Source organism: Solanum stenotomum, chromosome 8 (genome assembly GCF_019186545.1).
Source record: "Solanum stenotomum isolate F172 chromosome 8, ASM1918654v1, whole genome shotgun sequence".
Classification (NCBI taxonomy): Eukaryota; Viridiplantae; Streptophyta; class Magnoliopsida; order Solanales; family Solanaceae; genus Solanum; species Solanum stenotomum.
Window position 1 is genome coordinate 26,986,308 of NC_064289.1, and position 13,446 is coordinate 26,999,753.

The window sequence follows — 13,446 nt, forward strand, 5'->3', positions numbered from 1 at the left end:
CTCCTTGAGTACAGATATGTTGCCTTGTAGCACCAAAAGGCACAAAGATTCAAAAACCCTGTTACAAAATCTGAACTTCTGATCTTACCACATCAACTTTGAGCAGTCCATTGGGTCTAAATGTCTCGAAACCTTCTCCGTATTCGGCACCAATTGCCTACAAAACCCAATAAACACAAACAAACACCCTATCAGTCCCATTTTTTTTTTTTGACAAAGGTAACAGTACCCTATCAGTCCCATTTTGAACAACAAAATCACTATTTGGAAGTCAAAGAGTGTTCTTTCAAACATTTTTCTAAAAGTTTTAAACTATAAATACAGCAACTTAGTGTTTTTTATGGTAATATCGGATAGCAGGGTATGGAGCGGAACTTTGGTTGAAACAGGGCACTACTCCACCCTAAAACGAGAGTCTGTTCAAGAGTTTTTCTCATGGTTTCTCATTGGAGTTTATGCTCCTCACATTAGAAGTGAGAAACTTGAATGTTGGGAGGAAGTGGCAGCATTCGAGGAGCTACGTGGGGGGCCATGGATTGGCTGTGGTGATTTCAATACTGTTAGGTACATGGATGACAGGAGGGGTTGCATCAGGATCACAAATGTAATGTCAGACTTCTCTAGATGGATTGAAGACATGGAACTCCATGACCCCCCCCCCCCTTTTAAATGGAGGAAAGTTTACATGGTTTAGGGGAGTAAGTCATAGGAGTGCTGCTAGGCTGAATAGATTCTTGTATTCTATGGGGGAGGAGACCTTCAAGAATATCAAACAAAGCATTCTTCCCAGAATTGTTTCCGACCATAACCCTATCATACTTGAATGTGGAAACTGGAGAAGAGGAAATCTAGTTTTGAATTTGAAAATTGGTGGCTTAAGCATGAGCTGGCAGAGCTTGACTTAGTTCAAGATAGCAGGGTCTTGACTGAAGACGAAATGGTAGTGACAGCCACAATTCTAGTGGAACTGGAGGTACTAGCTAAAAATGAAGAATCAACTTGGACGCAGCATGGGGATAATAACACCAGATTTTATGCACACGAGGTACAACAATATTGATAGGCTTGTGGCACATAGGGTGGAAATTAAAGAATTTGAAGAGGTCAAATGAATATGATAGAATTTTACAACAAACTTTACACAGAACCAGAACCCTGAAGACCACCCTTTGAGATGATCAGTTCCAAGATCACCCAAGAGGAACAAGATTGGCTGCAGAGACCTTTCTCAGAACTAGAAATGCTCCAAGTTGTAAAGCAGTGTGATAAGTGACAAAACACCCGGACCTGATGACTTCATTGTACAATTTTTCAAAGAGTGTTGGTGCATTCTGAAGGAGACTTAGGCCTCATTTGTTTCCATTAAGATTAAGATGTTTGAATCTAAATACACATCTGAATATTAAGATGTGCATTAAGATCTAAATGTGTAAATCTGAATAACCATCTGAATAATAAGATGTTGTCTCTGAATCTGAACACTGAATTATTGGGACGGTTTGTATTCAATATCTGAATGTACATATGAAATTAAACGCTATATCAATAAAATATTATAAAAACCTCATTTTAGTGAAATAGTTTTTTTTATATATAGAAAATAATATTTTGAACATTTTTATCGTAACAAGGTAATATGAATCTTTTAAGAATTTAACATTAAGTTACATCATTAATATGACTATTCTTTGCACTCAAAAACTTTGAGAATCTAATATAATGCAATGTAAAATAGTTTATATAGAGTAGTAATATAATGTTTATGGAAACATTTTTTTTATAATGGACATTTGTTATTGTTATCGATCAAATAATTAATACTTTCTTATTTTCTGAAACCGTGCTAAATATTATATCATGGGAGTGCTTATCAATTCAAATATATTGATTAATTTATGAAAGTAAAAGATGTATATTAAGTTAATAAGAATAAAGGAAATTATAATGGTAAGCATGTAATTAACATTAATTAAATAAGAAAATAACTTTTATGAATTGTTGTGATGTAGTTGAATTAAGATAGGAGTCTTATTTTTGAGTCTGAATGGTGTTAAGAGTGTGTTACAGATCTGATTCATTCAGATACATTCAGATATATTCAGACCCATTAACAGGCTTATAAGGAAATAAAACAAACAAACTTAATGAACTGAATCTGAATAATTAAGATTCAGTCCTCAAAAACAAACACACAGAATGAGGCGAATCTGAATGATTAAGATTCAGACCCCTACTAAGTGCAAACAAATGAGGTCTTAATGCATACCATTCAGAACTTTCATCAAATGAAAGTTTTTGAGAAGTCATTAAATGCCACTTTCATAGCACTCATACCAAAGAAGGAAGGAGCAGAAGAGCTTAGGAATCTTAGGCCAATTAGTCTGATAGGAGGAGTCTACAAGATCATCTCCAAGCTTATCACTGAAACGTTAAAAGCTATCATGGGAAAGCTAATGAATGAACATCAAATGGATTTTCTAAAGGGTAGACAAATTACAGATGTAGAGGACATAGGTTTTGGTACCAAATGGATTAACTGAATCAGTAATTATATATCCATTATGAAGTTCTCTCTCATCATAAATGGTAGTAATGAAGAGTTCTTTTCAATCACAAAGAGGTTTGAGACAGGGAGATCCCATGTCTCCTTTCCTTTTTATTTTAGCCATGGAGGGTTTAAACCACATGATCAAAATGGCAAAGAGGAATGGGTGGTTTAAGGGTTTCTGTGCTTCACCTAACAGGGGTGGTTCTATGAAAGTTACTCACTTATTATATGTTGATGACTCACTAGTTTCTCGTGATGCAAATGTATCTCAGATCAAACACCTTAGAGCCATCCTAACTATTTTTGAAGGCATTTCTGGAATGCAAGTTAATTGGCTTAAGAGCTTTATCCCCTCAGTCAATAAGGTGGACCACTTGCAACTGCTAGATACTCTTGGATGCCAGATTGATCCCCTACCAATGAAATATCTTGGTTTAACTTTGGGAGCAAAAAACAAAGAGACTGGGGTATGGAATGAAGTCTTGGAGAGAAGTGGGAGAAAACTATCTAGTGGAAGAGCCAATATCCATCATTGGGAGGCAGGTTGACACTCATCAAATTTGTAATGGATGTCCTCTCTATTTATATGATGAGCTTGTTCCCAAGTCCTTAGAGTATAGAGAAGAAGATCAACAAGTTAAGGAGGTCCCTTCTTGTGCTAAGAAAGTGAGAAAAGAGAATAAAATTTGATTAAATGGGATACCCTCACACACAACAGGAATCAGGGGTTTAGGGATCAAAAATCTTAGCATCCAGAATGAGTCTCTACTGCAAAAATAGCTTTGGAGATTCTGCACAGATGCCATGGCTCTATGGAGAAGATTTATTGCTAAGAAATATGGTTTGCTAAACCAATGGTCTACTAAGGAGGTTTTGGGTACTTTTGGTTGTTGTGTTTGGGAATCCATCAGAAGGTTGTGGCCACAATCTATACCAACATCTCCTACAGAGTAGGTGATGGAGTAAAAAAAGATTTATAGAATGAACTCTGAATAGGGAAAAACACTCTAAGAACTAAGTTTCCTCAGTTACATGTCCCATGTTCATAAAGAAATGTTTAGCGTCACAAGTTTGGAGATCCCAAGGATGAAATTTGGTTTTCAGGAGAGCTATGAACGACAGGGAAGTTTCAAAGATTGCAAGACTCCTTCAATTGTTGAATATGTCTCCTGGAATACTTAATGGAGCCGACAAACATGCATGGTTGCTCCACAACAAAGGGATTTTCACAGTTAAATCTTGCTACTAGAAGAAGAAGAATAGTCAGTCCACTGGCTTCTGGCCTTTGAAGCAAATTTGGAAGGTCACAAGCCCCCTGAAAGTCTCTTGTTTTGTATGGTTAGCAATTTGGAAAGCATGTCCGACTCATGAAGTGCTACAAGAAAAAGGAATGCAGATCTGTTCAAGATGTTTTATGTGTGATCAAGATGCAGAGAGCAACTATCATATGTTCCTGCACTAAAAATAGCCACAAAGTTGTGAGACATGATCCTCAGTATTCTTGGGGCCAGTTGGGTGATGCCAAAGTCCACTATGGAGTTGCTTACCAGTTGGAAAGGAATTGGTAGTAGAGGGTCAAAGGAAAATTGGTGGATGATAATTCCAGCATGTATCTGGTGGACACTATGGAAGGAAAGGAAGACCAAATGTTTTGAAGGCAAGAGCAGCAACATTCAGAAGATAAAGAGTCAGAGTCTTAATTAGCGATATTTTTTGTGTAAACAAGAGTTGAGGGATATAGTAGCACTAGTTGACTACATAGATAATTTGTAAAGTTCTTCTATTTTTACAGTCCTCTTGGAGGAATCCCATACTTTTGGTGGGTGTAAGATTCTTCCTCATTATTTCTTGGATGATGAGTTTTTTGTGAATACGAAGTCACCCTGTCTCAAAAGAAAAAAAAAAACTTAATATTCTTTAAAATTAGGATGGTGCTTGGGCCACCTGCGTGTATCTGGAGTATTCAGTGGGCAACATGTCACATCTGAGCGTAGGTACCAAGTAGCTCCGTTCAGCGAGGCTAAAGACATAGCTAACACTCATATAAATAGGACCCAAATTTGAGACCTCTGTGTTGTTACTCCTATCCCTCAACCATTCAAGAATCCTCTTGGTAACAATATGTACCTTTTAGTTTATGTTCTGCTTCTTGTACATATATGTATATTGGACAGAGAAACGGATGAAAAGACAGGAAATAAATATACTAAAATTATTCTTAAGCAATCAGGAACCAACCTCAGAGGAAACAGATAGAAAATATAGGTGCAATAAAGTTGAAAAATTAAAAGAGAAGCTAGTGAAGGCAAATACCTACCTCTTCCATAAAAATCTTGTTAGGTGTAGCTGTAAAATCTTCAAAGACACCATTATCGCCCGTCCCCAACGCCTTCGCAATCACCAAACGTGGATAACACTGTGCTGAGTTCGAAGGCTTTGATTTCTGTAGTCTCTGCAAAGAATATTGAAATAAATAAAGAGATAAAAAGGAAAACTAGGAATGAATTAAATTAGAGGGAAGCAGAAAGAACGAACCAAGAATTGGGACTTTTTGAAGAATTGAGGAGGGAAAGAGGTGGGTTGTAAGGGGAGCTGAGCCTGAGAGCAACTGCGAAAGCTGCTAAGAGTGGCCTCCATTTTTAGTATGATAATTAATAATTTGAGAGAAGCTCTTCCTGATTAAAACGAAGATGGTTGTTGCTCCGTCGTTCAAGGTTGGGCCTACCTTCACTTATCCATTAAGAAGATTTTATTTATTTTCAACGTAAAAACTCAAAAAGGAAAAATTATCGAATATGGCAAATATCAATATACATTTAAAATAAATAGCTACAATTTATACATGAATAACTATACAATAAATAGCAAAGTTAATTATATACAAATAATGAAAAAAGTTATTAAATATTAAATAGAAAAATTATTATTACAAGCATAATTAATTATGTCTAGGCACATTTTATGCGATCAGATTCCCATGTTTATCCTCATTAATACTTTCTCTTCCATCAATATCCCTATATTACATATTTTCAATATTTTACCTCCCCCAAATTCCTTCCCATTTAAGATCCTTTTGATGATTTTTGTCATTTGAATTCATCAAGTATCTTTTAATTGATTTTTTCTCGTTTTTACGAAGATTATATTTGTATCCATCTATATTTTCATCTATTTTTATAGGGTTTCGATTAAAGAATTATTTTGTTTTCTCCATTATAATGGCTATAGTCATTAAAAAAAAAAGTAGTATAGGAAAGTCATGAGCAAAAAGAGATTGAGGTTTGTTTGATTGCCAAATTAATTTGTATATAGTAGAATACTTATATACATAGATATTTTATTGTACTAATATAAACACAAGTTGAAATGGTGATTTGTTAATACAAGTTTATTTGGATACATAAGTAATCTATCCAATTTAAAAGATTGAAATACAAGTATAATTGGATACATTAATACTATATTTTTTTGTTATGACAAGGGAGAGAAGTAATCCGCACTAGGCAAGCCCGGTGCGACGACCTCGACCCAAAAGGCAAACCCCTTGCTTTCGCTGGCAAGCGGTTTCGAACTTGAGGCCTCTAACATGGAAGTCCTAAGCCCAAACCAGAAGGCAAATACTATATTTTTATAAGCAAATACTTGAGTTAACACCAAACCTACAGGAAAAACTTGATCAAAAAGAGATTGACGTTTGTTGATTTATCAATTTTTTGTATAGTCAAATACTTACACACTTTAATACCTACACATTCTATTATTTTTCATTTTTCTTGTTTCCAACTTTTGTTTAATAACAATGTATTCATATGTATACTATATTGGTGTATTCATTTTTTGTTTAACAACAATGTATCATTTTTCAATTGTCGTGTTCATATGCTAATTGTCATACTTTACCTTGTTTGATATATTAATACATTAAGTTTTTATAAATACTTGTGTCCTTGATTTATTAATACTTTAAGTTTATAAATAGAGATACCAATTTGAATTCAAAGTATTTATATGCTAACTATACACAGTTAATACATTTTTCTTATTTTAGTTCATTATAATTAAAACTGTATTAGTGTATAAATAGAAAAATAAAAACATATAAAAAAAAATACAAATTATAGTCATTTTTTAAAAAATAACAACTTTAATAACCCTATAAATATAATAATTTTGTGAAGTTGCTAAAAAAATATGGTAGGCTAGCCCCTTTTTAAATCAATTCTCGAATTAAGTGTAATCACCAATTGAAACGTAAGAAACATTTTTTTTAACATATTTAAAAAATTATCCTTATTATATACTCCTTTAATAAGGGTGATTTGGTAAAATTATATTTATCATTTACTATTTCTTAATTTTAGTGTCAAGTTAATAATAGATAACTATTGTTGGATAGAAAGAATCGGTATATGATATACTTTTGAATAATATTGTTTATGAAAAACATTTCTCTTTCATACTAAAAATAATCGTAATTAAATTTTAATTAAAACAAAATTCATCTACTTACAAGCAAACAAAACGGCCAAACAACCCAAAACAATGAAAGAAAATGATACACAATAGGGTTGTTAAAAATCGAACCGAAATCGATAACTCGAATCGAAAAAAAAGTTATTGATTTATCCGTAATGGGTTATTGATTTAGCAGTTTTGATAAATGTTTTGATTTTTTTTGTTATCGGGTTATCGGTTCTTAACGGTTTTAGTTTTTTTCTTAACGGGTTAACCGATAACCCGATAGTAAATTAAATAATTATATTTATACTATTTTGTATATAAAGTCCTTGACTTAGAGTTTGGTTTCCTACTTTTATTTCTGGTTGTCCCAAACTCTTGGTTATTCTACAATGTAAAAGTGTTTGCTTTTGAGAAAGATGTAACTTGTGTACTCATGTGCATGGTTCATTTGGTTTGTCACCTTGTTTTTAAGTGATTTTTAATGGTTTTTTTGTATCAAATCTTAACGGTTAAACCGTTAACGATCAATAACCGATAAACTGATAATCGATAAGCCAATATCTTAATGGTTCTAACGGTTTATCATCTCTACAAACCGATAACCAATAAGTCAAACTCATAAACTTTAAAACCGAATCGACCGATACGCAACCCTAATACAAAAGCTTAAGGCCAACAAATGGCCCAAATCTTATTCAGACAAAATGTAAAAAGACAACAAAATCATGTAGTGTTGTTCTATTTGAAAAGTACTAGAATCACCGGTTCTCTTTACTCTCATTTTCTCTGTGTTAAGCTGTTGGAGTCGATGAAAAAGTTCACAAAATTCACATGAAATACCGATCGATCGAGAGAAAAATATTCCTCCACTTAGTGATGTTCGTCTTTTTCCGATCGAGATGACGACCACCATAATTCACAGTGTTGCCAATTATTTTTTTTTTTAAAAATAATTTTATCAACTTTTCTTTTAGTATAGTTTGAATTGGAATGAGATTGAATTCTTATTAAAATATTAATCGGTTATAGTATTCAAATTTTAAACGGATAGAATAAGTTCTCTCATGTTTCTCAATAACGGTAGATTTGAAACTAATATAATAAATTCTCCCTTATTTCTCCGTACCTGTCTTTCTATTACTATCTTTCATTGTGAATTGAAGTTTTTTACTTTCTCATATCTCCCAATGTATGCAAATAGTACATTATATAAAATGAAAAGCAAATGCCAGAAGATCTAAGGAGATGAAGAACCAAGACAAATCCATAAAGGAGAAACGAGAATCCCATAAATTCAATCGTCATTCTCATGAAGGTAAAGTTGAGAATTTACTGGATGTAAATTAGGAATTTTGCACTTAAATGAGGCTTAAAAAGTTATTTGATTTTTTAAGATTTGCTGCAGTAATTAGTATAATCAATCTATTATTGTGATGTGATCTATTGTTATCTTGGAGACTCTTAAAATAGGTTTTACTTAGTATTAATTTAGTTACCGAATGTATAGAGAAAGTGAAGCTATTACAACAGGTTGGGGATCACCAATAATTCATGCGTTCTTATATGGCAAATATTGTAGGATGTGGTTTACTTTGATGTTTAAGTATTTCTTTTATCCAAAACTATGATTAAATTTACTTAATAAGAGTCGCACATATGGGTGTTGACATGAACGAAAAGAACAAAAAAATTATCGCCACACTATAGTGACATGTTATGTTATCACTTATATTGTGGTATATAGGTGAGTGTTTCTCACTTCTTTATATTTGATTGAGTGTTATCTAGAAGTAAATAAAAAATATTTAAGATTAAAAAGAAAAGTAGGTCAATTTTTTTGAAACAGATGGAGTATTAGAAATTTTGTTAACAAAATTTAAATTGAAATTTGTATACTAAACATCACATCATGCAAGCTGATCATATTGTTTTTGATAAAGCTTTGTGTTTTTATATAGATCAAAGTAATCGTCAAAGCATGTATCTGTTTTGAATTCAAAGCATGGTTTTTAGGTGAGTGCTTCCTACTCTAATTCTTTAAATTTGATTGAATTATATCAAATGAAACTAAATTCAAAAATAATATATTGCTATATATATATATATATATATAAAGGAGAAACATAGAGGAGGTGATGTGGCACCTCTCCAGTGGCGGATCCAGGATTTAGAGTCCGTGGGTGTCAAATAGACTTATCGGTCTTTTCGATATATATCATAAATCAATCAATAAAATGTAAATAATAAGATATTACACTTTTATTGAGTATTTAATCAAATAAAAGAAAAGTCAAAGGAGTAATAATGTAATTAATTTAATTTAAGTCAATAACAATTATAAAAAAATAAAAATAAAAATTGTGCCAAGTGCTTGGAGCCTTTTTTTTTTCTTAAAAAACGTCTGCATCAAATTTCTCAAAAAAATAGGTACAAATGGGATTCGAACCCACAACATCAGTCTTCTAAAGTTGCCCTCCTACCATGGCACCACAAGACAATTTTGTTCTGTGGGTGGCACGCTTTATATTTATATAAATATTATATATATATATATATATACCTATGTATATATAGAGTTTCCGTCAAAGTTTGGGGGTGGCGTGGCACCCCCAAACCTCTGCATAGATCCGCCACTGCACCTCTCTATGGCCTCCATTCACATTTATCTTTTTTCTCTTTTTTTTTGGATTTTTTTCTTTCTTTCTCTATATAAAAATTGATTAACAAAAGCCTTAAATATTTGGACAATAAATGTCATGTAATTATATTGAGTCAGCCCACGTTGTAGCAGTAACCTAAGATGTTCTTATAATAAAAATTTATTACACACGTTCAATCTCTTTTATGGAGAATAACCGATTCATTAGGAAGTTTAAAAGTTGCATCGATTTTATTGTCCGGCAAATATATATAAGAGGAGAAACTCATCTTTATTTCCTACTACTAAGCCATGAAATGGGACTACTGCTTCTTCTCAATTTGTCAAGTTTGAACTTTGATCCGAGGTGATTTTAACACAAAAATTTACTTTCTTTGGTATGTCAAATTTATTCTTCTATTACATTATTTTTTTTCCCTTTTCTTATGGTTCAATTTTTTATTAAAAAATATTATCACATAGTAGCCAAAGCCTATGAACAATTCAAAGGTTCCTTTTATTTTTTAAATTATAGCTTACGTTATTCATTATTAATTGAGATGTAATTGATGAAATCTGAACTTGATGATCAGATTGAGAAGAAATGGAGAATGGAGAAGAAGGGTAGAGAGAATTGGTAACTGCTCTTTGGGAAATTTTCTCGTATATTGAATGAATCAGTACACACCATTCTCACATGTATATATACATTGTTCATATCTAACTAACATGACAACTAGCCTAACTAACTAACAACTAATCTGTAAGTAACTAACTGATTAACTATGACTAATTACAACTTGTAAATGAAATTAAGTTATGTAATTCATGTAGTTTCAATACTCCCCCTCAAACTAGGGCCTAAGAAAACATTCAGGACACCTAGTTCGGATAATAGGAATTCATGTTGAGCTCTTCCCAAAGCTTTAGTCAATAAGTCTGCCAGTTGTTCATGTGAGGGAACATACCCTGTCTTGATCAAGCCCTGCTGAATCTTCTCCCTAATGAAGTGACAGTCTATTTCGATGTGCTTAGTCCTCTCATGAAACACCGAATTTGCTACTATTTGGATGGCTACTTTGTTGTCACAGTATATAGATGTTGGTCCTTCAACTTGAATTTCCAATTCCTTAACTAGATTAGTAACCCAAACTGCTTCAGCTGTCAAGCCTGCTAGACTTCTATATTCAGCCTCAGCTGAGCTTCTGGAAACTGTTGCTTTCTTCTTGGATTTCCAAGCTATGATTGATTCACCAACCTTGAGAATGTAACCTGTCACAGATCTTCTAGTGTGTGGATATGAAGCCCAATCAGCATCACAATAACCTGTTAGTCTCGTGTCCCTTTCTGATGACATTAATAATCCCAACCCTGGTTGAGTCTTAATATACCTTAGGACTCTTAATGCTGCATTACAATGTTGTACTGTAGGTCTCTGCATGAATTGACTTAGTGTCTGCACTGTATAAGAAATATCAAGCCTAGTGATGGTCAAGTAGAGTAGCTTTCCAATCATTCTTTGGTATTGTTGTACATCTTCAAACAGTTCAACAAACTCATTTCCCCATTACCATTAGTCATCTCAGTTATAGTTAGCTTCATGTTACACTCTAAAGGAGTTAAAGCCACTTCGCCTTCTGTTAGACCAGCTTCTGCTAACAATTCTAGAGCATACTTCCTCTGATTCATCAGAATTCCCTTCTTGGACCTGCTAAATTCAATTCCCAGGAAAAAATTTAGTTCTCCTAAGTCTTTAATCTTGAAGGACTGATGTAGCACCCTTTTGGTATCTTGGATCAATTGTGTGTCATTGCCAGTGATGAGCTAATCATCCACATAGACCAGTATGATTACCATCTTGTTCTTTTGCTTCTTAGTGAATAAAGAATGGTCCAAAGGACTTTGTTTATACCCTGAGATTACCAATGCTTCTGTTAGTTTGAAGTTCCATTGTCTAGATGTTTGTTTTAGTCCATACAAAGACTTAACAAGCTTACAGACCATATGTTTTGTCCCCCTGAATCTGCAAACCTTTAGGTATTTCCATAAAAACATCTTCCAACAAATCCCCTTGAAGAAAAGCATTATACACATCCATTTGGAACAAGGGCCAATTTTCAGCAGCAGCCAATGCAATGACAATTCTTACTGTCACCATTTTCACAACTGGAGAAAAGGTTTCTTGATAATCAATCCTAGCAGTCTGATTATATCCCTTAGCTACAAGTCTTGTTTTGTACCTTTCCACATCACCATTAGCCTTGTATTTGATCTTATATACCCACTTGCAACCAATTACTGAGTGACTAAGAGGTAAAGGAGTCAGTTTCCAAGTCACATTGTCTGCTAGAGCTTGCAATGTAGTTTTTTATGAAAATGAGTTTCCATTTAAAGGTGGCTCATCACAGAATTTACTCTATCCTCTTACTTTGTCTACTGTCCCTTCTTATTTGGATGAGAGTGAGGATGAGACCTTGACTCATCATGATGAACCTTCAGTAGACTTCAATGCTAATAATGAGAGATCCCTAGATAGTGCAGCCAGAGATGTTATCATAAATACAGATCCTCCATCAGATTTGCCTCCACCCGATATGCATGATTTAAGTTTAGTTCTAGAATTACATGCTCCTCATGTTGCTCCAAGAAGGTCAGCAAGGATCACTGCACCACCTGGATGGCATCATGATTACCATACTGGCACCAAAGTTACCAAACCAGTTTCTCATCCTATGGCAAACTATGTTTCTTACCAGCATATCTCTTCTCCATATTATGCATACATAGCCAAAATATCCATAGAAATAGAGCCTTCCACTTATGAGGAGACTGTAACAGATGCAAAATGGGTTGATGCTATGAAACAAGAATAATCTACTAACAAGGAACCTTTTGTCATGTAGATAAAAAAGAATATACCCCTTTTGTGTTGTGGAGTATCCTAACAATGCACAGGCAGTAGCTCTAGGTGAGAATTTGTCAACTTTGACAACTTTAGTTGCATAGCACAAACAGTCAAGCACTTTCAGGTGTGCAATTACAGGTTTGTGTTTAAGAAAAAACTCATATGGAGATTTTCCTTTAAGCACTGGTGTAGGCAACCTGTTTATCAAATAAACTGCAGTTAGGACACATTCACCCCAAAACTTGTTAGGAATAACTCCTTGGAATCTGAGGGCTCTAGCTACCTTTAGTATATGTCTATGTTTCCTTTCCACAACACCGTTTTGCTGTGGTGTGTGAGGAGAACTACTTTGATGTATGATTCCTAAATATTCAAACAAAGTGTTGCAGTCTTTATTAAAAAACTCACTATTATTGTCAGACCTAAAAATCTTCACAGAAGCTGCAAATTGAGTTTTTATCATTGATAGAAACTTCTTCAATATAGTGATAACATCTTATTTCAATCTGAGCAAATACAACCATGTCATCCTGATGTAATCATCAACTAATGTCAAAAAATATCTAAAACCATTGTGAGAAGCTATTTTATGGGACCCATACATCCAAATGCACCATATCAAAGATACTTCTCCTTCTAGTACAACTCAAAGAAAATGGCAGCCTAGTTTGTTTTGCCAGAGGGCAAACTTTACATATATCCCTAATGATGTTGTCATGTCCTTCCAGTGTCAATGACATCTTCCTGAGAACATTCATAGTTGGATGACCCAATCTTTTGTGCCACAACATGTCTTCTCCAGCATTTTGTACATTAACTGCCATTAACTTTGGTCCTTTATTGGTGTCATGATGCTTATTGTTGCCCAGCAGAATATAGAGACCTCCAGTT

At 33.7% G+C, this 13,446-nt stretch overlaps 2 protein-coding genes across 4 annotated transcripts in view; both read right to left on the reverse strand.

Annotated features, from left to right (window-relative positions):
* The window catches only part of LOC125872574 (5-amino-6-(5-phospho-D-ribitylamino)uracil phosphatase, chloroplastic), a 102,619-nt gene extending 97,369 nt beyond the window's left edge, over window positions 1-5,250 (reverse strand). For 2 of the 3 annotated variants that reach the window (XR_007447143.1, XM_049553322.1), the window contains exons 1-3: window positions 5,084-5,249; window positions 4,866-5,000; window positions 89-157 (exon numbers count right to left, since the gene is read on the reverse strand). Coding sequence is in view for 2 of the 3 variants with exons in the window: in XM_049553322.1 (XP_049409279.1) it covers window positions 89-157; window positions 4,866-5,000; window positions 5,084-5,185 (306 nt within the window). In the remaining variant the exon portion in view is untranslated. Of the gene's footprint in view, window positions 1-88; window positions 158-4,865; window positions 5,001-5,083 lie in introns of all 3 variants that reach the window. The other variant, XM_049553323.1, reaches the window with a different exon arrangement.
* The window catches only part of LOC125872570 (CBL-interacting protein kinase 18-like), a 504,282-nt gene that overhangs the window by 93,600 nt on the left and 397,236 nt on the right, over window positions 1-13,446 (reverse strand). The window lies entirely within an intron of this gene.